This window comes from Oryzias latipes, chromosome 9 (assembly GCF_002234675.1).
Source record: "Oryzias latipes chromosome 9, ASM223467v1".
NCBI lineage: Eukaryota > Metazoa > Chordata > Actinopteri > Beloniformes > Adrianichthyidae > Oryzias > Oryzias latipes.
In genome coordinates this window covers 28,063,305-28,091,304 of record NC_019867.2, presented here as the reverse complement: position 1 = coordinate 28,091,304, position 28,000 = coordinate 28,063,305, and the positions used below count along the sequence as shown (strand labels likewise).

General features: G+C 41.1%; 1 protein-coding gene and 1 long non-coding RNA gene across 2 annotated transcripts; both read left to right on the top strand.

Annotated features, from left to right (window-relative positions):
• The first annotated feature begins 3 nt into the window (after positions 1 to 3).
• ccdc180 (coiled-coil domain containing 180) lies at positions 4 to 22,538 on the top strand. The gene is made up of 36 exons (XM_011479606.3): positions 4 to 151; positions 494 to 573; positions 2,008 to 2,096; positions 2,200 to 2,309; positions 2,721 to 2,840; positions 3,119 to 3,229; positions 3,768 to 3,863; positions 3,937 to 4,100; positions 4,250 to 4,357; positions 4,436 to 4,515; positions 4,587 to 4,675; positions 5,245 to 5,364; positions 5,432 to 5,605; positions 6,816 to 6,931; positions 7,373 to 7,499; positions 7,656 to 7,820; positions 8,185 to 8,366; positions 8,441 to 8,610; positions 8,715 to 8,895; positions 9,355 to 9,501; positions 9,576 to 9,720; positions 11,801 to 11,917; positions 13,322 to 13,399; positions 14,229 to 14,312; positions 15,380 to 15,513; positions 17,054 to 17,115; positions 17,358 to 17,412; positions 18,467 to 18,544; positions 18,990 to 19,056; positions 19,199 to 19,334; positions 19,441 to 19,601; positions 19,680 to 19,805; positions 19,877 to 19,973; positions 20,873 to 20,957; positions 22,048 to 22,123; positions 22,204 to 22,538. Exons 1-36 carry the CDS (start codon positions 47 to 49, stop codon positions 22,342 to 22,344), a joined length of 4,176 nt encoding a protein of 1,391 aa, XP_011477908.2. The 5' UTR covers positions 4 to 46; the 3' UTR covers positions 22,345 to 22,538.
• Positions 22,539 to 25,804: 3,266 nt separating this feature from the next.
• Positions 25,805 to 27,873, top strand: LOC110015650. Its single transcript, XR_002873890.1, has 3 exons — positions 25,805 to 25,843; positions 26,013 to 26,259; positions 27,613 to 27,873. It is a non-coding gene; the product is annotated as an uncharacterized LOC110015650 (long non-coding RNA).
• Positions 27,874 to 28,000: the final 127 nt, after the last annotated feature.

The window sequence follows — 28,000 nt, the reverse complement described above, 5'->3', positions numbered from 1 at the left end:
GACACGTTGTCACGGTAACCGAAACGCCGCAGGTGACACCAAGCAAATGCAGCAGGAAGGAACGGAGGGCGAGGAACCGCTTTGCAACGCGAAGAAAGTCCAATCCGCCGGACCCAGCCTGTTCGAGAAGATGTTTGACGGCGGGCCGGAGGTGCGTCCAACGGGGTCTCGAGGATCCAGGAAGCAACAAAAACTTAGAATTGTTCTGTTGGTGGGCTGCCTTCTCCAGTGTATCACAGCTGCTATCAATGAACTTTTAAAAACGTCAGGAGGTTAACACAGGGCTACGTCATTATTCATTTAGTTCCATTTAAAGTACATTGCTATATTCCAACTCGCTGGGTATCAATGCAGGATCTTCCTATTTTTGCAAAAGAACATGCAGGAAGGGAAAAGTCATTTGTGTTTTCTACAGTATTGCGTCAGCAAACAGTGATTATTATGTGGCATCTCAACTTGTTTTTGCATGGAGATAAAACCAAATGTGTTTCAGGATCAGCCGTCTACATGCAGAAACACAAGGACACAACATCTGTGTGTTGAGGAGGACACCGCATGCAGCAGCAATAACAGGTGGACTCTCACAGTGAAGACCCACTCCACTGAAAATGCTGTTTTAACATGTATTTGCAGCATTTTTCTGAGGATGGAGGACATATGTAAAGTAAATTAAGCTCATAATTGTATTTCCTAAAATTTCTTTATTCAAATAGTTGCAAATCAGAAGCAGACGAATAAATGCATTTGGAAAGCTAAAACTGTACAGCTGGGTAGCTCCAATATTGGTCAACGTTTTTGTTGCACCGCTAAACGTTAACTAAATCAAACTTTATTTATAAAATAGCGCTTCTCATGCATTTCATGCAGTTCGAAGTGCTTTAACATTAAAAACAGGAAACACACAATATTACAGTAAAAACCCAACCCACCCTTCACCCTTCCCACTCCCCTCCGTTAAAACATATGACCCATGGCCCCCACGGACCAAGAATAAAGACTATGTAACTTTAAATAAATAAATAAAAAAATTAAAAAATAAATAAGGAAACAAACAAAAAAATAAGGCTTGGCTCTCCTGTGAGGAAACAGTATTTGGGAATCCTTTCATACCAGGAGCCAGCCCGGCCACGGGAGCATCGCCACAGCGCCCACCCAAACTGGGACAACACTGGGGTCCACTTCACAGCCGTGAAGCTGCAAAGTTAGACCCCAGCTGCCCCAGGAAGTGCGACAACTGCAGCAACAACCACTGACCAGGCTGGCAAGCCGTGGAGGAAAAGATCCCAACAAGAAACACTGGGGCTAAAATCATGATAAGATACTAAAATTAAAGACGTAAGATTTATATAAAAACATAAAATTCAGAATAAGATGCATACAATGAAAATAAATACATAATAGCCTATACTAAAACTAATAGGATAAATTAGCAGTTAAAATCAAGTAAAAGCTAAATTAAACAGGTGGGTCTTGAGCCTTTTCTTAAAAACCTCTACAGTCTCTGCGGCCCTGAGGTTCTCCGGCAGACCGTTCCACAGACGAGGACCGTAATGGCAGAACGAAGCCTCACCATAGGTTTTGGTCCTCACCTTAGGAACAACTAAGAGGCCAGCACCGGAGGACCTCAGGGTCCGCGAGGGCTCATACTTTAAAAGAATATCATTTAAATAAGAAAGCCCAAGACCATAAAACATTTATAAATTATTGAAAGAATTTTAAAATCAATCCTGAAATGCACAGGGAGCCAAACAGATGGGAAATTGTTCTGTGCCAACAGTCCTGCCCACAAGTTGAAGGCAAATTTCTGATGTACTACTGCCGTTCTGCTGACACTATGTCGTAAAAAAACAATGCAGGGTTTTTAAATTTGGCTAAAAACTGCAAAATCATGATCAAAAGAGCACTGGGAACGCTTTGAAAGTAGATCAAAAGGTGATTGGAGTGGGACTTTAAAGTAAAAAGAAGTAGCAGACGTTCTCATCCTGGTCTCTTTCTTTCTTGTCTCAGGTCTTGTCTCACCTTTAGCAGGGTGCATCCGTTGCATTATAAACCTGAGGAAGATATTGATGAAGTCACCAGACTTCCTGACTCTGTGGGTTCGTATTAATCCTTGAGGGTCTAGATAGTTTTTACTTTTTGGCTTAGTGATCTCTCACTTAGACGGTAACAGCCGTGTCTCTTCTTTCCTCCTCTTCTCAGTGGTTCAGTGTCCATCTTCTAACATCGTTGATCGAAATAGGAAGAAAAACTCTGGAAAACACGAAGCGGCGTTGGAACAGATGGAGACGCAGCTGAGCCAGCTCTCCCAGGTGCACAAAAACCCTTTTTAGAATGTGACACAAACAGCATACAAGATACCACACTCTGCTTACTGCGTACTTTAGACAATAATGGAAGCTCTAGTCTTAACATTACATGTCTCATACAGTCTATAGGGTGGCTGGGTAGCTCGGTTGGTAAGGTAGAAGGCTGCAGGAATCCAGGGAATCGAACCCTGGATTCCCTGGATAAATATACATGGGTGAAATAATTAGTACCACTTTGTTTCCATGACAATGGTCATGAAAATACATATACATTTACTGAAAATCAAACCATAAAAAGTAGACATTTTTTCAGAATTGTTTTATTTATTTCAAAATAAATAATGACACACGGTTGTATACTGATCTTAATGGTATGGTTACTGATCCCCCCCCCCCCCCCTTATGATGTTTCAGGAGTGTGAAATCCAGGTGACAAACGTCTGTAAGCAAACGTTGTCCTCTTTGGAGGGGGTGGACCTCAGACTGGACATCCTAAAGGACAGAATGGAAAAGCTGAAAGACCTCAGTTTGAAGGTTCACATGGACACAGGAACCCACAACAGATTTATCAGGAGCAAACGCTCATGCATTTGTTTAAATAGAAAGAAAGCCTGACACAACAGGACAAAATCTATGCATTGATTGTGCAGACATCAAAACTGTAGAAGCTCATTTAGTTCATTTTGTGAAGGAAACAAGTAGATGAAGATAAACATGAATTAATAGGAGATGTGTTTGGTGAAAATGTCTACTTTTGAAGACTGCAATTAACATTGATTTATGTACATTTCAAATGTGTGTGTGTGCATCAGGAGGTTAACGCTCTCTGGGACAAAGTAGAAGAAGAGGTGACGATAAAGAAGACCATGATCTCAGAGCTGAACCTCAGACTGAGAGAGGTTGAAAAACGACGCAGCAAAGAGGTCAGACCGACTCACAGCTCCAGAATATTAGTACAACCAGAAACACAAGCAGATTTATTCAACCAGGACCTGAGCTTTGATTTGTAACTGACAAAGTCCAAACTGTTGATGATGATGATGATGATGATGATGAAGCCACCGTCTCAGATGAATCTGGTAATGCAGAGATTCAAATCTAAAAAAAAAAGTGCAGGTTCAGTTTTTACTTTGGTTGTTCTACTTTTATTTTGTAAAGTGTCCTTGGGTCTCTTGAAAGGCCTTTTTAATAAATGAACTATTATTATCAATTCCTTTCTAGTTTATGGCTCAGATAGGCTCCAGCATCATCAAAATAGATTTTTTTGAAAATGGATGGATGTTTTAGATTGCAACCTTTTAAATGAGGAAAATCCTTTTTATTACTGTCAACTATGTTTAGTCATTCGCAGAATGGTGGCAGTTCAAAATAAAACATGTCTATTTTATAGAACTCTAAAATGGGAAGTGAGAAGTGCTGTTTTCTCCAACTACTCTAGGTATTTTTTGTTTATTCTCCTAGATCCAAGCTATTCTCAGACTTCACTGCCACATGGTAGAGAGGATCGGCTTCCTGACGCCTCCCGCTGTGCACAGACTGTTTCATGCTGAAGCCACGGTAACAGCTCCACACCTTTGGTGCGTTTCCCCTCGGCACACTAATGCTCACTCTTTCCCTCCCCGCGCTTCAGGAATTAAACATCGCCTTGATAGCTAACCGTCGCTGTGCTGCTCGTGTTGAACTTGACCTAAAGAAGCAGACTCTGCAGCAAGAATCTCTACTCCATCAGCAGTGGGAGGCCACTCTGACCTCCTGGAAGAGAAGCAAGGAGAAAGAAATTGTAGACCAATTCAGGTGAGTTCAGCAGGGCAAATGCCGTTTTTGCCCTTCTGGAATTAATAAAGGGTTTTAATTGACAGCTTTAGTTTTTGCTGTCTGCGGTTTTTAGGGATCAGTTCTGTTTCCTTGCGCTGCTGCAGGATCATCAAGGGTTTGTGTTGCAGGAATTTTTGCCGTCGAGATGAGAGCCAACCGCTGGTCCCAGATCAGCAGATGAAACAAACCCAACGAGCTTTAACAGAACAACGCTGTGCCATCATCTGCAAGATCCGGTAACAGAAACAGCAAAAAACAGTCCTAACAGAAACATACCGCTTTTTGTGTAGTGACACATCGTCTCGTTGTTTCAGCTCTTTGGTCCCCCCTACCTGCTCCTCAGCTTTGGTTTCAGATTGGTTCAAGCAACTGACATCTTTGAATTCACAGTTAGGTAACTGTCACGGTCCACGTTTGGAGCTACATTCATGAGCCAGGAGACATTGTCTGTGTCTGCATCCTCAGATCATCTTCACTCAGACTTCCTGAATCACTATCGTTGTTCTAAAGAACAGTTATGGGACAATCTGCTGGCAGAAGTGGAGCGCTGCAAGGTAAAGAACCGACTGGAGATCTGCTCAGGTGATTTGAGATGTTGATGGGAAATGCCTGACATTCCTCAACAGATGACAAAACCATTGTTTACTGTGCATGTACATCTGCTTCTAGACCCACTCCCATCACCCTCTGATCCATTGTAAAAGCGTTCCCAGTAGTCCTTTAATTATGATTATGCCATTTGTAGCTAAAAGCAAAAAGTGCTTTTCTAGGAAATACCGTAGATGCACATGGATCCAGTCGTCTACAAATGGATGCATCAGAATGGAGCAGAGCGGGGAGCTTGTGGTCCGCCCAGGATATTTTCTACATCATAAACCCGATCTTTTGCAAACTGTATTTTCTCATCTTCACCTGATTCATAACAGTTTGAATAAGGAAATACTCATAAATGCAATTTTAATCCTAATGTAGTTAATATAGTTCCTCCATCATCAGAAAAATGCTACAATAGCATGTTAAAAACACCAAAAATACAAATATGGGTCTTTGCTCTCTATGTTAGGAGGAGAACCATCACTGAAACTGTATTTAGGCGCCAACATGTTTCTGTCTTAACCTCCAGGAGGTGTTCTCAGCCCTGCAGTTATCAGAGGAGCAAGTGAATGACATTGTGACTTCTCAGCTGCTCCCTCTGATCAGACAGCGCCAGAGTCAGGATGAAGAGCGACTGTCTGCTCTAGAAGTGAGTCCCAACCTGCCCTAGATTCTTTCATATGAACTGAAACATAAACTCGCTGGTCTTTGTGCAGGCGTGCTATGACGCCGTGGCCCAGCATGCGCTCAGACTAAGCGGGTATGCGTTGGCTGTTGTGAAAGCTGCGGTCTTACATTGGGAGGAACATGTTATCAGATCAGAGAGGATAAAAGAGAAGCTGGAGCAACACCTGGATGACCTCAAATGTTCTCTGCAACAGCGCACAGAGGTGAGTCACACTTTAGCCAATACTCGAGAGCACTGATAATTCAAATCAACCCTACATACAGACATAAAGACGCGATTAAGAGGTGTGTGGTTTGATGTTTTTAGCTGCTGTCATTCTTAATGCCTTAGTCGCGTTGACCCGTATGGGGGTTGGTCCGTGCGGGTGCTGCAGGTTTTTGGGTTGTCCGGGCCCGTGGAAGGTCATAGAGAGGAATGGCTTCCATGTTTCTTGCAGTTCCCTGCTTGTCCAGCCACCTTGAGGAAAGTCATGAAAAGGAAACCAGTCGGTATTGTGCGTGTGGTGCGAATATTGTGAAGTATTTATAAGGATATTGTAAGTTACTACCACTTATGATGTACAGGTGAGACTGTTGTACGGTGTCCTTTACGCATTTTCTGAGTATTCCTCTTAAAACCTGCCCTCTGAGCTCTCTGAGCTCCCGATCCACAAAAACAAGTGGGTTCTCATATTGTGACGTAGAGAAGTGGGGAACAGCCCCTTCCAGGAAGAGTCTGCACTGCCAGCTCCACCCCCAGGCTAACACACACACCCACTTTCTCAGTAGAGCTAGTTGCAAAAACGCGTTCACAAAGTGAACAACAAAGTGTTTGTTTTCGTGGGAGAAACGCGGACACTCTGCTGAGGCTGGCTCTAGGATGATGTCATGAAATGGGCGACACCCAAAGGGAGAGAAAGGCGGAGCCAAAGAGATCCAGTTAGTTTACTCCCAGGTAGAAAAATAACTCATTTTTCATTAAAGAAATCGTTCGTTCTATAGTGTGCCAAAGGTAATATATTATCATCTATATGGATACAGTTTACGCTGAAAGCAGGATATTGACCCTTTACGTGTCAGGGAGCGAGTCCTCCTTAGGAGTTGGTGTTAATCCTGAGAGTTGAATTTAAGCAACTCCATTTAGTGTTCATTTTAATATTGACACTTTTTATTTTTCTTATCTTGCACCCATAAAGTTGTGAGAACAAGGTGATCTGCTTTAATTTCCTGTTTTGCGTTTCAGGGAATAGCTTCATGATAGACTGTATGGCAAGACATTTTCTAAAATGTGTAAAAAACATACATCGTACCACTTTGTTATATTATGTAGCATTTGTTTTGCTTTTTGAAACAGTTTTTATTTTTTATGTGGTGCTTGTTTTTGGTTCAAACAGCAGCTTGTTTGTCTGTACTCCTCTTCACTGCATTTTCCAGACAAAGAAGGAAAACTTGGACAACCTGCTCCAGAGACTTCGGCAGGCAAGCAGCGAGGACGATATGAAATCCCTTCTTGAGAAAAGTGAAAAGTTCCTGCAAGATATCGAGCACAGGTGCAGTGTGAAATGAATAGAATAGAATAAAACCTTGTTGATCCCACGGAGAGAAAATTAACTTTTTATCATAGGTCTATTAAAAACAGCATATAAATAATAAATAACACTGAAAACTGACTTTTTTTAAAAGGAAAAATTATGTTTCTTTTTTTACTTTTGAAATTTCATCATGTTAGAAAGACGTATTCTTGGTACCAAAGATGTAGGAAAATGTTGAAAACCCCACTTTACACTCTATTTCATCGATGTGCACACAACACTTGAAGTTCAGCATGAGCAGAAACGTTTAGAGCAAAGACTGTTATGTTGCAACATAAAAAAAACTACTGCATTGAACATGTTGGGCCGATTCAAACTGTTGTTTGAGTGCAGCTCTACAAGAACTGTCTTCAGTTTCCCAAGCACCATGTTTGTGTGTCTGTGTGTGTTACTGTGCAGCTGCACAGAGTGTGTCTCTGAACAGTGGGAGGTTATCAGTCGTCTTCCTGCTCTCCTCATGGAGGAACTGACCTCCTACAGTAAAAGCCTCAGCTCCCTCTTCCATCTCACCCAAGCATACCAACCGGTAACCATGACAACCACAACCTGACACACCTAGTGTACCCAGCAGCAGCCTTTCACACAATGCAACAAATATTGCATATTAGTAAATCTTACATAGTCTTTATAACCATTTTGTTTCTGTTCTCAACTGAATCCAATGTTATTCTTTCCTTTTCAGGATTTGGAAGAATTGCAGAAGCTCCACCTGTCATCCTCTAGCAGTGCCAGGCTGATGTCAGGTTCGCCTGTCTGCCAGTCAAAGACCCAACTGGATGGCTTAACAAAGACACAACTTCAGAGCAATGCAGACACAACTCACAACTCTCTCAACTGTTTGACCGAGGTGACTAATAAACAGGAAAAATACTGTTTTTTCTTGTTTATTTCAAAAATTTGAACTAATCAAGCTATTAGTTGAGATTTTTTCATTCTTAACATTCCATCAATGATTTCCTTCTTTTTTAGATTATGGCTTTTTTTTGCATTTCCTGATGTAATGCATCAGTTCATCTGGTTAGGAATTGCTGTAACATGTATGTTTTTAAAAAGAACAGGGCCCAAAACAGACTGATTTCAGCTTTACAGGGCCCTCTGTCCCTCTGGGTGGAACCTTCAGCAGTCAAAGCGCCTCTTTTAGGGCTTCATGTTTCTCAGAGTGTCAGGGTATGTAACTGTTATGCTTGAATATGAGGTTTTCTGTTTTCCAGATGGAGTCTTCTCTGCTGGAAATCTGTGATATTCATCTCTACGCCAGCTTTACGTCAACAAGAGGTGTGACCTATGCTGGTCCTACATTCAGATGTTTTGCCCCCAACCTGCCCAACAATCTGCATCAGGACACTCACCTGAGAGCTCTACCTGCGGAGCTACTCACAGACACGCTGACCAGGTACCCACAGATCCTTTCTTTCTGTGAGGAGACTCCTTTGCTGAGACTTGTGTGTGTGTGTGTTTGATGAGCAGGTTCCGAACTCTGTTTCTGGACCACCTGGAGCTACATTTCAGTGAAGTATTAAGTTCAGCTGTTGCGATGGTATCAGAGAGGAAGGACGCCGTCCGCCTTGAGCTGGAGCTCCAGCTGCTGCAGCTGAACCCAGAGCACATCCAGACCCACATATGCCAGCCTCGCCTGGGTAGCACACACAGACACACACATGTGTTGCTATAACAGTGTGAATTCGGCCTTCCAGCCATCGTTAATGTCATGTCTGTTCTTGTGGTGTGTCTGTGTTGGCAGCTGAACTGCAGCTCCACCGGGAGATTGTGGACAACTTCTGTGAGGAAATGTTGAAAGTGTTTGCCTCCTGCAGGATGGAGCTGCAAAAGCTACAGAGCACTATCAGCAAGAAGAATGAAGAGTTCACGGCTACCCTGTCCAATACCGAATCCAGTATCCAGATGGTCTGCAGCAGCCGAAGGTAAAACTCATCAAAGAGTATGAGGGTGCACAGCAAAAGGAAACTACTTAGAGATAAGTCAAAAATTCGAATCCCACTGGCAGATTTTCTTTAAAAAAGCAAAAACATTCTGTTGATGGGTCGAGGAAAGTGGTCTTACCAAAAAAACCCAAAAGATTGAAAGTCAGACAATTTTTCTTGATACTTTCTTTGAGATTCAGTTTTTGCCGAGTGGACCTCTAGTTTTCTCCATTTGTACTGACCTTTTTTAGAATTTACAACTTTCAACTTTCAGGAGTAGGTAGATAGGATTTACTTTTTATGAATTGATGAGGCGTTTGACGGTCTGTAGACTGATGGTTGGATGTAGAACCAACATGTGAATCAACTGAATAGGCGGATGTTAGGAATTAGATTATAAATGTTAAGATGAAAAGTGTGTGCCTGTGTGTGTGTGTGTGTGTGTGTGTGTTTGTGCAGTCTGGAGGCCATAGTTTTAGACTTCCAAGACAGTTTGCATCGACATACTGAAGAAAGGAAACACCATCAGACTGTCTTCAGGCAAACACTTTCTATGAGACTGGAAAAGTCCAGAAGTAAAGCGTCTAAACTTCTGAACTCCATGAGGTAACATCACATGCTGTAGGTGGAGCAACAACGTCAGGACAACGGCTGCTAACGGAAGATTTTCCCTCGTACAGGGTGTTCAGTGAAGGAGGAGATTTTGCTCCTGAGGAGCTGAAGACGATTCAGATGAGAATGAAGAAGGAAACCAAGATGATCAGGCTGACTGAGAAGTCCATTCTCACAGAGCTGGAATCTTTTGAGTCCAGGAATTTCCAGCAGGTTTGTTTTATTTGGTTTTGGGTCCACAGCACAGAGTTGGCACTTTTCAGGTATACCAACTCTGGTACCCACTTCACGTTTTCACACAGCAGCTGAATAATCCATCTGCTTTGCAACTGGTATGGTACTGTGTCATCTTTTGGAACTTGAACCTGTTGAACTGGGACAGTTGTTCAGGAAATAAAGCCCAAATGCTACAGATTGGGGGAAAAAAGGGTCATAAAAAAAGATATACACAATACATAATAATACAAAAGCACCCCACAGAAAGGATAGGAAAAAGCGGAGCATTCCAATTTAATTTAAACACCAAAACGCTGAGGCTAACCTGAAAAAACACAGACCCACGAAAGCAGGCAAAAAGAGCGCTTAGATGCACCCCCCTTAGTACACACACCCCTCCCCCCTCAATATATACATACCAACATAAACACACACACATGCACACACACACCCTCTCAAACACACATACACGCACGCACATTTTGCAAGGAAGGTGGGACCTAGGACCATCTGTCCCCTACCCCTTCCCTGGTGGGGGGTGCGGGCCCCTTGGCAACGGCGGCCGTGCCCCCTGGGTGCCGGCTTCCTGGGCCCGGCGGTGCTCTCTCCGCACGGTGGGGGGGTTCACATTACACCTGAGCCGGGGGTGTTCGTGTCCCTGGGGGGTTGGTCCTGGTCCTTGCCCCTGGGCGCTGGGCCCCGCCAAATTTCCAACTGTGGCCGAGCCTGGTCGGGCCATATCTACAACACCCCTTGTGGGCCCCCTTTTTCCCCCGGGGTTCCCCCCCTCCTGGGCGGGGGCGGTGGGCCCCTGCCTTGCCCCTCCCTGGACCAACCGTGGGCCGGGTGGGTGGCTGCCTGGAGTGCGGAGCGGGTCTCCCTTGGGGGGTCCTGGCTCGTACCTGGGGTTGGGGCGGGGGGATACCCGGAACTCCTGGGTGGTGATGGGGTGCTCTCCCGGCGCGGCGGGGGGGCTGCTCTCCTGGTTGGGCTGGGGCGGTGCTCTCTTTCCCTCTGTGCCTCCCTGCTCTCTGGCTCTGGGGGCCTCGTGGCGGTCCTGCTGGCCCTGGCCTGGGTGGCGGTCTTGGTCGCCCGGGGGGCGGTTGTTCCCTGCCTGTTCCCGTGTGGTGTTGGGGGGAATCCGGCTGCCGCTGCTGCTGCGGCGGGGGTCTTGGGGTGGTGATGGCTGGGCACTCTCCCTCCTTCTTTTCACGTTCCAACCTTCCATTTTAGAAGAACATAAACACTCACCTGAGCACAGGTGTTAGCTCACCTTTGCACTAACAGTTTGCATGGTTTAATGACTGAAATATTTCACACTAGTTGGTTTAAAGGCATAGGTATGCGTGTGTGAACACTATCTGTTTTGTGTACATGTCGACATGTGGACATTTTTGCAGCTAACAGGTGTGTTGATAACATTTGAGTGTGTGTGTGGACAGGCCCCGCCCTTTTTGTACTACATTTGAACCTTACCGTAACGATAAACAACCAGTAAACTTGTTGCTTTATGCTGCTTCATGGTCTTATCCCCCCTCCCCTCCTATTATCACCCTCCTACCCCCCTCTCTCTCTAACATCCCTCCCTTTTCTTCCCTTCTTTCCTTTTCCGTCCGGTCCAACACCCAAGATTTTCAAACATGGTTGAAATTAATAAAGTTTGGCCTCATTTACAAAAGGGGTTTATTCAGACATACCTTTGGTTTGTATGAAGATTAATAACCCCTCTTGTTAAAGTAAAATATATCCAACACAAGAGGCCCTCAGCTCTCATCTGTCTGCCCAGCTGTTGGACAGGACAAGTTTAAAAAAAAAAAAAAAAAAGAGCGCTTAGATTTCATTTTATTTCTCTTTTTTTAGGTTTAAAGCAAATTTTATAATGATTATTTATGTTTTTAATCTTTGCACTGTTATGTATTGTGATTTGAATGAATTTTCCTGTTTTCTGAAGCTCTTTGAATTACTTAATGTGCAAATTGTGCTTTACAAATAAACTTGCCTTTTGGTATAAATGACTCAAATAACCGAGTATTGCTTTGCAGTTTCCTGTCTGTAATCAGCTGAGATCTTATTGCAGATAAAGGAATTGTCAACTCCCTTGCAAGAGAAACTCTCCTCCTTGACGTCTGAAGTGAAATTTGCAGAAAGGGTCAGGAAAATTCTCAGCAGCGCTCAACTTCAGATCCAAACAGAGGTAACTTGTTTCTCCACCCAGATGCTTTTTCTTAAACACATATCTTGCTTTTTTGACTCATCACTGTTTAGAACATCGTCTTGTGGAATTTTTCTCATGATGGAGGACAAGAAAATTAAGCTCATAATTGCATTTCTGAGTATTTCTTTAGTGAAATTGTTGTGAATCTGAAGCAGATGAAGAAAATGCTATTTCGATAAAAGTTCATTTGTGACAAAGAGAATATGATGGGCGAGCTGATGCATCTATTCTGATGCATGAACTTGTAGACACCTAGATTCATGTACATCTTTTCATTCATTTTGGGGAAAAAATCCTAATAATTGTTAAGAAAAGGTTAACGTGTAAAAATGAATATTAAGTTGCTTTTTTTGCAGCAGCACATGGAAAATACCTCAGTTGGGAATCCCATCAAACCTGTTTAGCATATTCCTTTTTAGATTGAAGTTTAGTTTAGTTTACATTTTTAAATCAGTAATTTATTAAAATAAACATATTTAAATAACCTTTTAGTTGTGATAAATGAAAATAGAAACACATTTAACTTGACGAAGGAACAACAAATGTAAACTGAACAAAACTAAGACATGACAAGCCACAACAGAAAAGAATCATAAAAGTTAGACTGTCTGAGGGATAAGAAACTGAAACAGAAAGTTCAGCGGTTAAAAGGTCTGGTGTGATGACGGCAATGCACAAAAACAGAAAGCAAATCTTTAAACATGATAACATAATATAACATAAGTACACAATGTTACTGAAAGCAGAAGAAGGAAACTCAGAGAAAACCAGGAGACAGAAAAGTGGATCCAAACAACCAGATTAAATATCTGCAGATGTAGAACAAAATACCAGAACATAAAGGTCCTCAGTGACATGAATGGAAGCAGCATAAAAGAATACACACAAAATGAACTGACACTGAGCATCCAGAGATGTCTCCTTCAAGAGTTCAGACAGCTGTGACAGCTCCATGGAAACCCACTGGAGTCAGAACCGCAGCTGTTCTGCACAGAAACAAATTAAAATCCCAAAAATCAAGAGTCAACCACAGCAGACGAAAGGGACCAACGTAAAGACTTAAAGTGCTTATTTAATATTTTCTGCATCCTCTGTTTCAAGAGCTCTAAAATATGAATATCTGAAGTTGGTACTCTAGAGGGATTTATCAAAGCAAAACTTTTCGTTAGTAACTGAAAGTTTCCAGATAAAAACTTAATGAAGTGTTTTTGCAAATGTTGGACTTGTTAGAGAAAAGTTAGCCTAAGTAGACTACGTTTTGCATGAATCTTTTGGCTGATTTGAATGTTTTTATATTAGATGAATTTTGCACTGTTGTCCTTGTTTTTTCTTGTAAAAGGTACCTTGCTAATGTATTGTTGTTTTTGCTCTTGCATCCTACAGGCAGCTGGCAGCAACCTGCAGCAGACTTCAATCAACAGCAGCTTGGAAAAGCTTAGATCATTGGAAAAGAGCCCAAAGGTAAAGCCAGAGTAGCCAGAGTTAATATCCCTCGTCTGCCACGGTTGTGCAGAACTTAAAAAGCTAATAAAACCCGTCTTTAAAAAGCAATATCGATTCATCAAATCCATTAATGGATTTTCTTTTAAAGCTATGTCTTATGTATGTTTTAAAGGTTTTTAATTATTTGCTTTTAACACTCACACACTGGTTGACCTTTTAGAGGTTAAATCACCAACATGAGTGAGGCAGGCATCTTTCTGTAGTTAAACAGCTCAAGGCCCATCTGGATGTACTGTGTCCTCTTATGTACAAAAATGCTCCAGAGCTACAAACAGGCAAAATCTCAGTGTTTGTGGATTTTTGCATACTGGTTATAACCGCACACCTGACTCCCTACCATCCTTTGAAATCTCTCTTTTTTTTAAAGTCCTGCCCATGAGTTGTTTTGTTTTTTAGATGTTTTTGTCAAATAGGTAACAGTGAAGGCACAAAAGTCAATCATTTGTCAAAATAAAAAAAAATCAAAAGTTAATTCTTATTTGAGACTGACTCATGTCAACCAATGTCTTTGTTTTTCCCTTACATTTCCACACAAGCATCAAATTAAAAGAGGGAACATTTACGACGCCTGCAAAATTCATATTAACCATTACAACAACTGATAAAAAGTTTGGTAGAAACACTTGTTAGTGCCAAAAAAGCTCACATGGTTGTCTACCTTCCTGTGTGTGTTGAGACCTCCTCCTTGCAGTAAAATCTTGCACTGAAAGTGCTTCAATGATTACCAAGTGTTTTTATAGCTCAAAACAGTGAAATGGCCTCATTCAGTTCATCCATTTGTCTGCAGGAGTCTCCAGAGGACGTTTGTTCTTTGCTGTCATCAGTCGAAGACGAAGTCAAGAAGCGCTGTCTGTATCTGGATTTCAACGTGGTACGCTACGTTTATGCAATCTGGACCTTTCCTGTTTTAGCTTAGTAAGATTCAGTCAACCTAGACCTTTATTTACCACACATAAGACATTGATTAATAGTCTTATTTCACACACAAAAAAATAGCATCGCACATCACTCTGCATTTACAAATCACAGGCACACATGTACACACAAAATGCCCCATTACACTGTACAAAACAATTTTTAAACATCTACAAAAGCACAAAAATAGAAGCAAGTCTGATTCCTTTGGTTAGATTTTGGGATTTCCGTCTTGTTTTAGGTCATTTTAAATGTGTGTGTGTGTGTGAAGATTAGCTTCTCAGCTTTCAGCATTAGCTTGTCGTTTATTCCAAATGTGAGCTGATCCTTTATTCGACTGTTTTAGTTTGTGTTTAAGGGTGATAGTAATGTTTGGACACCCAGCTGGTAAGAAAAACAACATTTGAGATTTACATTGGTATGCAAACGGGAAAAAGTTACTCTAGAGGCCGATTTAACTGCATTTAATAAAATACAAACCATATTAATTAGTAATGTTCCTCGCAGTACCTCGCAAGATTGTTTGTTATTGCCTGTTTGAAAAAAAAGATAATGGAAGTGTATCTTCAAATGGGAAAAACATAGTTTTTAGGCCCCTCTGCTGTGAAAGACACATCCGAAATTTGGTGTGCTATACCATCTCCCTACATTCTTTTAACCTTACCACCACAAGGCCTTCATGATAGAAAAGTCTTTAGAAAGCTTATGTGTAAACTGTAATGATAGAGGAAACTTGTTTGCATGCTTCGTCTAGTGTGAGGTTGGGAAAGTCTAGTAATTTATGTCTAGTTTTTTATTTTTACCTTTTGAATTTTTTCAATGAACTCTTTTATTTTCATTCATTTTCTACCATCCTTTTTCTTTAAAAGCTCCTTCGGTTGAAAACCTGAAACAGAATTTACAGTTAAAGTTCCATTCTAGTGTGTTCTGGTCGTGCACCTCCACTGGATCTATTTCTTACGGTCAAGAAATGCTTTTTCATATGAGAAAATACAGAGCCCTGGATCTAAAAATGTGCCGCAGGGAATGCTGGACCTGATGGGTCGTCCAAAATCCTTAAAGCCGGTTCAGCCCATCTTATCTTTTCAACATCTGAACAGCCCAAGTGGGGAGCGTCTCCAAGACCCCGTATTTGGAATCATCAAGTTCCTGAACAGGTCTGTGTTTTAGTCAACGGTGGGATTCAGCATAAAGTAAATCCTCTTTAGTCCTGTGTGTCAGTAAAGATCTTTTAGTTAGCGCTCTTGCTTTACAGTGAGAAGGTCCTGGTTCAAATCCTGCCTGGGTTGTCTCTGTGTAGAGTTTGTATGCTCTGCCTGCCTTTTTCCAGGCACTCCAGCTTCCTCCCACAGTCCAAACACAGGCCTCAGAGGTTAATTGGCATCTCTAAATTGCCTAATTTTGTGTGTGTGTGCGTGCGTGTGCGTGTGTGTAGCCCTGCAACAGACTAGCGACCTGTTCAGCCTTCGCCCAACAGGAGCTGAGTTGGCTCCAACAGCCCTGTCACCAAGAAGGGGATTCTGTTGGTTCTGAAAATGGAAGGATGGTTGGATAACATAAAATAAAATGAAAAGGACCTAATACCAGTTTTTTATAATGAGGTTTGATAAACATCTAGATTAAAGGAGCAACCAATGATAAATGGTGTGTTTCAGTTTTACACACGGGCAGCCAGAACAGCAACCAAACCCGCAATCAACATATTAACAGCAATGTAGAATGCATAGTCACCAGTGGTCAACTTGTTAGTTTATGAAAAAGTTGTGTAAAATTGTCTGTACACACTTTCTGTAAGAGTGTCTGCCTCAACATTGGAACAAGATCCCTTTTGCTTAAAGACCCACTCCAATGACAATTGTGTTTTTGGTGTTTTTAACGTGTTCTTGTGGCAGTTTTCTCAGGATTGTGGACATATATAAAAAAAATAAGATTGCATTTCTAAATTTTTTCTCTATTCAGATCATTGAAGAAACTTAATGAAGAAACTATGTCCAGGAAAACATTACAGATTTTTTAAATGTTGGGTGAAAAGGTCATAATATCATAATTAAAAGACCAAAATTAATACTTTAATTAAAACCAGATCAAAAGATGATTGGAGTGGTACTTAAAGCAAAACCTCAAACTGATTAAAACACCAGAGAAAGGCCTAAAGACAAGTAAATGATTGTCTGTGATTGGCAACAAACTAAGTGCATTTAAAAAGAAAAATGAAATTAATGAGGCCACAAGAAAAGCAATTACTGAAATTATAAAGTTTTAAGTTGTTGTCAACACCGGATTCCTGCTGCGAAGTCATCTGGTCTGCATTTTATTCAGTTTTCCATCTGCTGAACCCTAGAAAAGCATTTTAAGGTCACGGGGTCGCTGAAGCCAACCTATCTACAGTTTGGTGAAGGAGGGGTACACCTTGAACAGGTCACCACCAGTGTGTTGCAGGCCACACATTCACATCTAGGGACGATTTGGAGATCCCACTTAACCAATGAAGCATGTTTTTGGACTGTGGTGGACTGAGTGCCGTGGAGAACATACACACAGAAGAACCCAGCTAGGATTTGAACCAGGGCCTTCTTGCTGTGACACATTTTCTGCTCCATCTTAAGGCCTCAAAATGGTAGACCTGTGTTTTTCACTTGATACGTTTTGTTGTTGAAGATGAGGTGATGCTTCGTTTCTTTTGTTCAACCATTGCAGCAGTTTGAGTCGACAGGATTCTGCAGGTGAAGACCAGCTGCGAGGAAGAGGAGCAGCAGCTGGTAAAGGGGGGAAAAAATAATAAATAGGCTTAATAGGTTAACCAGGCTTTTCTTTTTTCTTTTTAAATCACTTGTAGGCAGTTTTGATTTTAGTGTCTGCTGAATGTTTGTAAATGTGATTGTAGTCAAAACAGGAAAAGATCAAACATTTAGCCATTGCCATTGACTGAGTTTAAACAGCAACAAGCTAGAGAGCATGTGCAGCATCTGTTTTAGTGACTGACTGCCTTTTGTTTCCAAAGGTCAAAATCCCATTCATCATCAAAAACTAACAGCAGTGAATGTCAGACCAGTCAGGTAAATACACACAAATTTGATTGAAGCTTTCAGAAAAGCATGAATGACTGTCTTGAATTTTGAATTCGTAGTCTGACGTCTACATCCACATTTCACCCCATTGAATGCAAACAGAACTGCAGTCAATGCTCTGCAATTCCATCCATTCATCCATCCATCCATCTGGCTTCTGTGGGGGCAGCAGCACATGCATCTACCATGTGTATTTACTAGCATTTGGACATGTGTTTCTAATAAAATGGCCAGTGTTTGTACCTACATTAACCTGTGGCCACGAGCTTTGGGTCATGAGAGAAAGAATACGATCCTGAGTAGAAGAGATTGAACATGCTTCCTTCCCTAGCTGGGCACTTCCTTTGAGATGGTGTAAAGCAGTTTTCTTTAACCTTTTTTGAGCCAAGGTACACTGCAAAATCCAAAAATGTGAATAAAATGAGACTCCATAGTGTGTACAGTCCCTCCAAGTGTTTTGGAAGTGTCTCGGGGTGCCCCTGGCAAAACTGGAGGACTTTTTTGCTAAGAAGGGATGTGAGTCTCTCATTAGACTTCTGCTCCGTTCCGGCCCCGGATAAGCATAAGCAAAGGTAGAAGATGGATGGATGGATGGATGGATGGATGGATGGACACCATAGTTTAAGGTAAACCAAAGAGGTTTAACAAAGAATTAAAGGCACAGAAAGAGTTCATAGGTCTCCATATCATTAAAAGTAAACCTGTCTGAGTCTACAGTGGAGAAAAAAGCTATTTAGTCAGCCACCAATTGTGCAAGATCTCCCACTTAAAAAGATGGGAGAGGTCTGTAGTTTTGATCATAGGTACACCTCAACTGTGAGAGACAAAATGAGAAAAAAAATCTGGAAAACCACATGTCTGATTTCTACAGAATTTATTTGTAAATTATGGTGGAAAACAAGTATTAATAAGTAGGGTCTATGTACATAATTAGATGTCAATTTTAATGTAGATCTTTTTCTTTTCAAATTAAGGCTTCTACACTAAGCTGAACTCCTTGTTTTTTTCAGTCTCAAGTGTTTTTTGTTTGGATGTGTTTCAGTAAAAGCTCCAGATCAATCAGGAATATTAAAAGATTCCAGATTTTTGGATCCAAGCTGGAAGAGGAGCAAAGCATATCGTGAGTCATGATTTATGAATTCCATCTTTGATTCCTCTTGCAAAGGCATTAATGGCCATCAATAGGACTGAACAGCTGCCAAGTGTGCAGTACAAAGGCCTTCGGAGCCTCCTGACTCAGGATTCATGTCACAGAAACAGTACGTCCCCCGTATGTAACGGACCATCATCAAGCCATCGTTGGTAGGATTTTTTTCCAGAAGCATCTCAGTCCCTCCACTGGCTGTCTATTCTACAATCCGATTTGAAACCTGCTGTTTGCACCTGTTAATTACCGGACTATCTTTCCTAGTAGAGTGCTAGGAAACCTCAAACAAAAGGCACTGGTAATCTAAGTATTTGTACACAGTTTTGTGTTCTTTGTTAGGGCCCTTAGAAAAAGCTCACTGTGTAAAAGAGCCTTGGTGAGCTCCTTTCAGCTGTAAAACATGATGTTTTTGTTTCAGATCCTTCCCATCTGTGCTGCAGGCTGTGCTGTGGAAAACAAATGAGCTTCTCATACAGGGTGCAGCGGTAACAATGGGGGCAGAATCACAGCTCCACTCTTTGCATCACAGCTAAATATTTCAATAGTTTAAGACTGTACATGATATAAGAATTGTTTTCTGAGGTTGATGCCAGAAACTAAGATTATATCCTCTGTCTCGTCCATCAGGACTTCTACAGCAGTAAGTCTGGCAGCAGTGTCCTTCTTCTTCCTGACTCTTTGGACAAGGGGGCTGAAAACATGATGCAGTTGCTGCTGGAATACCAGAAACAAGCCAACAGTTTTTTAAGCAAGAGCAGAGAAGGTACATACTGAAAACTCCCACAGACAAAATGCCTTTACTCCTGAAGCTGAGCTTAGGGTTCAAAAATAAACCAAGCTGTCCACATTTCTGTCTGTATGCCTGTTAGAACTGGTGAAGCAACTGTTTGTGCTGAAGGAGCTGCTCAGTTCATTACCTGCAGTTCTAATGAACAAGCATGAGCAGCAGCACACAGTGTGGCTTAAAGAACAGCTGGCTGGAATCATGAAGAAGCTGGAGGAAACGCTGGCAGCTAGCGAGAAGGAGAAGGTGAAATGCTCAGATGCCGATCAATGTGACACACTAAGGGTCCTGATCCTGACTGTGAAACATGTCTTTGGTTGTCAGATCTCCAACTTCAGGGAGCTGCGAGTGTCCATGAGTAAGAACATGTTGGACATGGTTATCAGCAGGGAGGAGCTCAGGCAGCAAACACTGCATAGCACAATCTGTGGTGCCCACCTACAGCTGCAAGTAGGTCCACTTTAAACAAAAGTGACGCTTGTCATACAAGCCATCTTGACTGTGTAATTGTATGAATACAGGAGTGCTTGCAGTCCAGACGGCAGGAGTTTGTGGCATCACTGACATCTCTGTCAGAGACACTGCTTCAACAGACCGATGACCTGTTCTCAGTGTCAGGTAAGCCCCGTGTCTACAACTTGTTTGCAAGACGCTACATGTTATGTTAGATTAACAAAACTGGAAATTCCCAACCTTGTTGGCAGCATAATAAAAAACAGATGTTGTTGGCACAAGGGAGACCCAGTCTTGGGCCCCCTTTGTGGCCACCTAGTTAGGCAATACGCTGGATTGAACTCATGGAAACGAACCCAGTCCTGCATGCAAACAACTTAGCTATTCAGCCGCTAAGGTCAAAAAACAGACTGATAGCACTAAACTTACTGTGACTACGGTAACTCCCAACCTAACACGTAAAAAAAACCCCGCCTGACACTGCTGTATGTTAGCTGTGTTAGCATATTCACAATAACACCTGACCTTGTTTGCAACTCATTAATAAAACAGAGAAACTTCTCTAAATCTCTTTGACATCTATAAACACAACCAGAATGAATCCGGATCATAAGGCACACTATTGTTTGTTTGGCAGGCTTTTAAGTGCACCGTTAACAGTGTGCAAAGTAGATAAAATTCCTTGACTATAACACACTATGTGTCTCTAAACAAAAGCCTGACTGCAAACAGAATACCTTCACAACCTCTGAAGGTTCTTGAAGGTAGAAAGGAATTCCTTACTGTAAAAAGACCAGTTGCAAAACTTAAAAAAAATATAGAAACAAATGAGTTTTCCAAAGGACCAGTTCAGAAATGTCAGCTAAAGGAGCTAAACTGGATCGATCACACAGAAAATGAGGGATCGAACTCCGGGTCATCTGTTGATATTTTTCATTCACATTTTTCTACACTTGCTTTAATGCAGTACCGGTACTTCCATGCTTTGATAGTGATGGAAAATGAAAGTGTGTTCTTCATAGCACACCAGGCAATCTTGACATTTGTTTGTGCAATTATAACAGCATTGAATGCATCATTAACCGACCAGCACAGTGATGACACAGCTCTTACCAAGGAAGCAGGAGCGAAAACAAGAGAGGCAATCCGGTAAGATCTGCCATCCAATCACTGACAGCTGATTCTTCTGTCTAATACATGTTTTCATAACTTTACATTCCCTGCAGCTTTATTTTCTGTTTATTTTGTGATTTTACCACAATGTGTTGAATTTCTGCACCATCCACCTACATCCATTCAAGGATGCTGTTTTCTCATTACTTACATGGCAGTTGTTCCAATTTGGCAGCCATTTTGGATCCTCCGTGACATCTCAAACTCTGGCCGTGTCTGAATTCCCTCCCCACTACCTAACTAATAGATAACTAGAGATAATAGATACAGTTCAGATCTAGTGCCCTGGATTTTAAAAGCAATTCAGACACCGTCCTCACTACTTTTTATTTTTTTGACGGCAAGTATGATGACACCGATTGCCCAAATACCATTTTTACAAAGACTATTTATAATTCCAATGTGTTCAAATTCTAGAAAAGTCAACAACAAAAATTGCGACACTGCTTCCATTCAATCTTAATTACGCGAATAAACCGAAACCAACTCACACAATAAGTCATTCAAAAACACGGTGACGGATGTGACCAATACTTTGAATTACAGCAGATCCATTCAAATTTCTGCCACGGCACTAGCGCTCATCATCATCTGTCAAATCAAAGAAGATGTCTGCGTCTTCTTCAGGCCATGGAGCTCCTTACACGTGGGAGTGGCTACGGATAGAGCCATTTTGAGAAATGGTGGTTGGTGATCTTACAGAGAAGCTCTCGATCCAACAATTTTGCATGACGCGCTCAACTTTTGATGAGCTGTGTGACGCTCTGTGACCTCTTGTGGTGCCCACTGTGCAGCGCCCAAGGCAGCCAGTTCTTAAGGAGCGCATTGCTACATGTGGTCAGTCTTTTCCATTGCAGTTTTGCGAAATATGTTGATTTTGATATGCCTCAAAAATCACCTCCTCCATCGCAAAAACCTTTTTCTGATAAATGCGAGTTTCCTTTTAAGTTGACGTGTTTCCACTTGAATCGCAAATTCAATTAGCGTAATTTCACAGTCAATGGAATCTCTGCTTCAGTGTCAGGCTTTGGTGTGTGATCGTACTTCTGTTTCTGCTCACTATAAGGCCATCATCCTCCACTGCAGACGCACACACCAAGACACAGGAGGGGGTCATCGAGCACAGAGATGCTGCTTTGAAGGTACGTGCACACAAACGGAAACACACTAACAATAAAATGCATTGTAACAATTTGTGTGTGCTTGTGCTTGTGTGTGTCAGCGGTTTGAAGAGCTGTTGAAGCAGGAGTTGTCGAACATAGACGATGACAAAAGAAGACGACTGAACCAAGAAGACCAATGGAACGCGTACTGGAGAGGAGAAATACAGGCTTTGAAAAACATCCGTAAAAACCTCTCCTGATGAAAATGAGACAACAGCAAGTGTTTGGTTAAGTTTTCACTGACAGTTGTTCTTTAGATATTACGACTTTCCTGGCTTGAGTGTCGTGTCACATTATCCAACCACGAATTGTCGCACTCAAACCCTCATGTCAGTTTAAGGCAAATTGATTTTTGAAAACAGGTTTTAAATAAAACTTGTCATCGTTTGTTTGATATCAATACTTCATTACGTGTTTTCAGCAATTTTGATTTAACTGCTAACAATATTCTATTGTATCAGCTAATGATTTAATATTACCGTCTTTGTGATCTTACAGGCTAAATTCCAAACTTCATAACTGCTAAAAAAAACACATTGTTAAAAATAAATTGGTTTTTTGTCATCAAACCATGTTTTTTCATTAAACTTTTTTGATTTCATGCTGGTAAGCTATGCTGAAGCATAAGTAAAGTTATTTATCAGACAAAAACATGAATAAAATGCCTTAGGGGTTGGCCAGCCTTTAAAGCTTTTCAAGTTTTTCTAAAATCCAGTTGTTCTGTGTAATGTAACTCAATTGTAAATAAAGTTCTTGGTCAAAAAAAAAGGTTTTTTGTTCTGTTGTATTGGATCTCGGATCTCTTTCCATGCGGATTTGACACATTAAGTCAGAATCAGAATTGCAGGCGTCCCCCTTCTGTCAGTTGCTGGACCAATCAGTGGTGACTGGTGGGATGGAGAGGGCGAGGTTGACCTGCATCTGTCTTTTTATGTGAATTTTTTACTCCATTACACTTGTACTGTACTCATTCCGACGCAGAAGCCTCATGAAAAACTGTTGAACAACCGCCTGACTGCAGAGCTTCCTTGTGGCCATTACCATTTACATTTTTTCCATTCAACTGTAAGCCAAAAGAAAAGGTTGAACCTTGTAATTAACAGGTTATTATTGCTAAATCATTTTGAGTTTGACCTTTGATTGTATTTTTCTTTTTCTTTTCTTGGTGACACTGACTTGTTTGTTGGGAAACAATGACTAAGAAAGAGTTTAAAGTTCAGAGAAACTTAACTTAAAGTTAAATAGAATGTGATAAAAGAGAACTAAACTTAAATTTCTGATATAACTGAGTTACTTCAGTAACTAAACTTGAACTTAGACCAATTAGAATTAAACTATGACATAAAAAAACTAGAACTCAGACTCAAACTAGAGACTGAAGGAACTATTTGAAAAGATAACCAGGTTGAAATTAAATCTGTTTAATCCAAACTCATGGATAAACTGGAATTAAGATTTGATGTCATTAGGTTTAAAGTGGATGTCCATTACATTGTTTTGTAAGTATTTTTGATTATAAGCCCTTAAATCTAAAATTATTTTGTGGTCTTTTCAGTTTTTTTACGTACATATACCAGCTGAACCAACTTCTGGTCCTGTTTTTGCTGTAGCCTTCCTCCTATGTGTTCCAATAACATGAAAGATAAAAGGCAAGTTGATGACTTCAATAATAAATACTGCTTTCAAACAGCAAATGTTAGATTTTATAGTGAATTTATATAGCAATTATTTGAATTATTACAGATAATATTTCATTTTATACACTCATCTTCAAATTTGTAAGTAAAATATTGTTTTGAATATGTATAGATTTATATAATCAAAAATCAGCTTTTGGGGCTTTTAAGTGTATTATAATATTTCCAGACAAAAACAACCCCAAAGCGGTATTTTGGTTGTTCAACTATTGTATTTTACCACAAAGTGAACTACAGAATCCATTTCTGATATTTTTCTGTCACACTGATGTCACCATGGCTTCTTCTGGGTTAGCCCTTGTGCTATCTTAGATGACCCCACCCTTACATTAACGTGTTCTCCCTACCATGAGAACACGTTAATGCACTTCGCATCACATCCAGTCTCTGTTGGGGCGGCACTGACCAGCTTCATCATGGCCTAAGTGCAAGTGGACACCAGTGAGGTTCAAAAATCATTGATGAAAAAAGGTTCAACACACTGTCTAGTGGGTCTAGATGACCCAACTCCCAATGGTAAAGTAAAGTGCCTAGGATAGCACAAGGATTAAAGGCTATTTTCAGAATCAACATTTTCTCTTGGGCATAGACCTTTTTCGCAAAAACCGGAAATACGTCATCAACGTGTAAAACCAGTTCCGGTTTGTGCTTTGTTGGCGGAGAAATGGCAGCTAGACTAGTGTTTTCGACGAGCCTGAGTTGTCTTCCGAAGTTCACCAGCGCCGATGTGGTGAAGAGTGTGGAGATGCATTCGTCCACTAAAGGGAGCAAATTGGACAAGGGGTATAAATTCTTCCATGAAGAGTTTATCCACAATTACCAAGGTAAGCTTTAGCTAGCTTAGCCATAGCCGCATCATCACCGGTAAAATCTGTACGTCAACTGTAAATCTCTTAGGTGTTGTGAATTTGTAATATAAGGTAACACATGGCAGTGAATATTTTGTGTGTATAAGTGCAAATGCATGAGATTAACATAACAACCAGTAATTTGGTGAAGCTGTACTTACTATGTTAATATGAAATATTACTGACATTGTATTGTAAAATTGTGTATTTTTTCTATGTGAGATAACACATAATGTTTTGTTGTAGTATCAAATATACTCCAGGGACAGGTGGTAGTGAGAGGTAGATGCTTCAGGTCAATGAGAAAGAGTGAGGAGCCTCACAAACTGGAGATTTGACTATAAAAGACAGTATGCCGGTTGGCAAAAGTTGCCCGTTCTGGCGTGTTTGTTCTTGTTCTTGCTGCGGTTGCGGCACTTTCTTCACTTACTATTATTTTACTGAAAGTAAGGTGACCAGAAGTCCTCTTTTTCCTGGACATGTCCTCTTTTTTGATCCCTATATAATAAAATAACATTGAACATAGATGAAATGTGATCATATTTGCTTCATGTATGCAGCTCTGCACACCAATTACTCTCGATGAAATCTCTCACAAACTCAAATCTGGTCACCCTACTGAAAGTTATAGTTTCATGTTATAATGAACATTGACATAGCAACATAAGGACTACTTAATTGTAACCTATTTAATTGTAACCTATTTAATTTTAACCTATTTAATTTTATTGGGTCTAGATATCACTGGATGCAGAAAGTGCCAACCTGAAGGCTTTCTCCTGCAGTTGTGCGGCTGGTAAAGGATTCTGCAATCATCTAGTTGCCATTTTGTACCAGACCGCACATTATTCACAGCTGGGTCTGCAGGCAGTTCCACCCCCCCTGGCCTGCACAAGTGGCTTGCAAAGATGGCACAGACCAAGAACACAGGTGGGTTTGTGATCAAATTATCATTATGATTCAAGAACTGATGTGTATCCATAACAACTGTAAATTATTATAAAAACACCCCCAGTAGTGACTACAGACTAATTGCTTTTTGCCTTTTACTTGTAAGGGAATCCATCCTGAACCTGTAAGTGAGCTGGTGGTGCAAAAGCCCAAAACCGTTGGCAGGGACGGTCTGAGGTCCACACTGTACAAGGCATATACAGGTGAATAATTTAACTTTTTGTTGCTTTGTGAGAGCAAGTTAAGTTTTTTTTTATGTAATGACTAATCAATTTATGGTTACTGCAGGTATAATGAATACAATTTAATTGTAGTTATGCACTCATCTCTTTTCTTTTGTGTGACCAATAATCTTGTGTTTCTCTCGTGTAGGACCACTGCCAGATCCAGATATGATGGCATCTGGAAGCAAATTAAGCCAGGTGCAGCCCCAATCTCTCATGGCTGTTGTATTGGATGGGGTTTCTGAGATGGAGCTGTCGCCATCCATTTTTGGTTCTGTCCCTCGTGGATCCCCCATGTCCTATCACTGTCCACCCAAGAAGTCCAGTGACCTCCTCCTACACCACATGGCTCCAGAATTTCCCTCCCTTCCTGTGATGCAGCACACTTTTCCCAGGTTGCATTTTGTCCCGACCTTGCATCAGTTAATACATCTCCAGTCTCTAGAAGTGTCACCGCAGCTGTCCTGCGAGATAGCAAAAGAAACTCAGCAGCAATCCAAATGTCCTGCGTGGACACAGCTACGTATTTACCAAGGCAACCGACGCGCTGCATTATGGGATATGTAGTGAAATGATGACACTTTTACATGTCGTCAGGGAGCTTAAGCGCTGCATTATGGGATATGTAGTGAATTATTTTGCTGGGTAGCTGAAGCGCTGCAATATGGGATATGTAGTCGACTAGAGCAGTGTTTTTCAACCAGTGTGCCGCGGCACACTAGTGTGCCGTGGGAGATGGTCAAGTGTGCCGTGGGAAATTACCCTCATTAATCATTCACTGATCTAAAAACATTTTCCATCTCCAGGAAATCACCTCTTTGTTCATCCAAACAGGCCCTGATAAAACACTGAGTAGTGAGGAATATAAAAGATCTTAAAATTACTTTTTCTTTGTGTTTATTTGATTCTATTAAAGACATTTTGATAAGAATGACGGTATTTACCTGCAGCTATAGCGGTTTGCGGGAAAGTCCCGCCCCTTTACCTGTCTCCGCCAATCATTGTTGAAGGCTTAATCACATGTCAGCAGTCTGACCAATCAGAAGTGGTTAAAGTCTTCACTTCCTTGTTCTTAATTCTGCTCATAAATTCTCTGTTCCAACAAAAATACCAGCTAAAGCTCGTCTTTAGCGGTGTAGCTTTCCACAGAGTCCGGTGTCAGACCATGAACAAAACAATGAAGCTCACAGACGCGAGTCTTTCTGCCCTTTTTCGGCAGTTTTCACACTACATCTCCCATGATGCATTGGCTTAAAGGGCCAGTGTCCCAGCGCACAATGAGTGCGCGTGAAATGTCTAGAAACCTCAACGGACAAACAAACAGTTTCTAAATTTTCTAATTTAACTTTTATTTCATCTCTTAGAAAAAACAGCCGCAACTTCCTGCTTTTTTGGCCACAATTATCACAAAATGCACGTGAGATTGCGGGGGGGGGGGGGGGGGGGGGCTGTCGATCAATAGAGACCATGAATTTCTGCTTATTTTTTTTATTTTTTTGGATGCTGGTGTGCCGCGGGATTTTTGTCAAGGTTAAAGTGTGCCGTGGCTCAAAAAAGGTTGAAAAACACTGGACTAGAGGCATACCTGCTGCTCTTTTTCTGGACACTTTTCCACCATTTCTGCGTCTGAAATGATCTGGGGCTGCATTGTTTACACGATCAGCTGTTGTCACCTTGCAATCTATCCGGTTTTAGCTGAATTGATGTTTTGTGACTCCATGAATCCACTCATGGCTCTTCCTCTCCAGGTTCCAGCTGCTGCGCTCTGGATCAGCTGATGTTGGAGTCCTCACCACTGCCTGCAGTCCATCTCTGATCCACCCTGCTGGGCTTTCATTTGGCACCATCAGCTGTCAAGTCTGTGCTCCAGTGAGCTGAGGACCTGACAGGGTTTCCTTTCCTCTTTTTTTGTTATTTTTCAGTCTGTAGATTTCTTACTTCATTTTAAAGTGAACTATTTTGCTTTTTCTCATTTTTTTGCCCATAAATCTTACTTTTTTTTCATTATATGAGCAACCTGTTATTTTCTTCTTTTTTACTATTAAATTCCCTTTCTTTTAGCTTTTTTTGAAAAAGATATTTATTTAATCATGTATATTTTTATATAATAATATATATATTTATAATTTCTTTAAC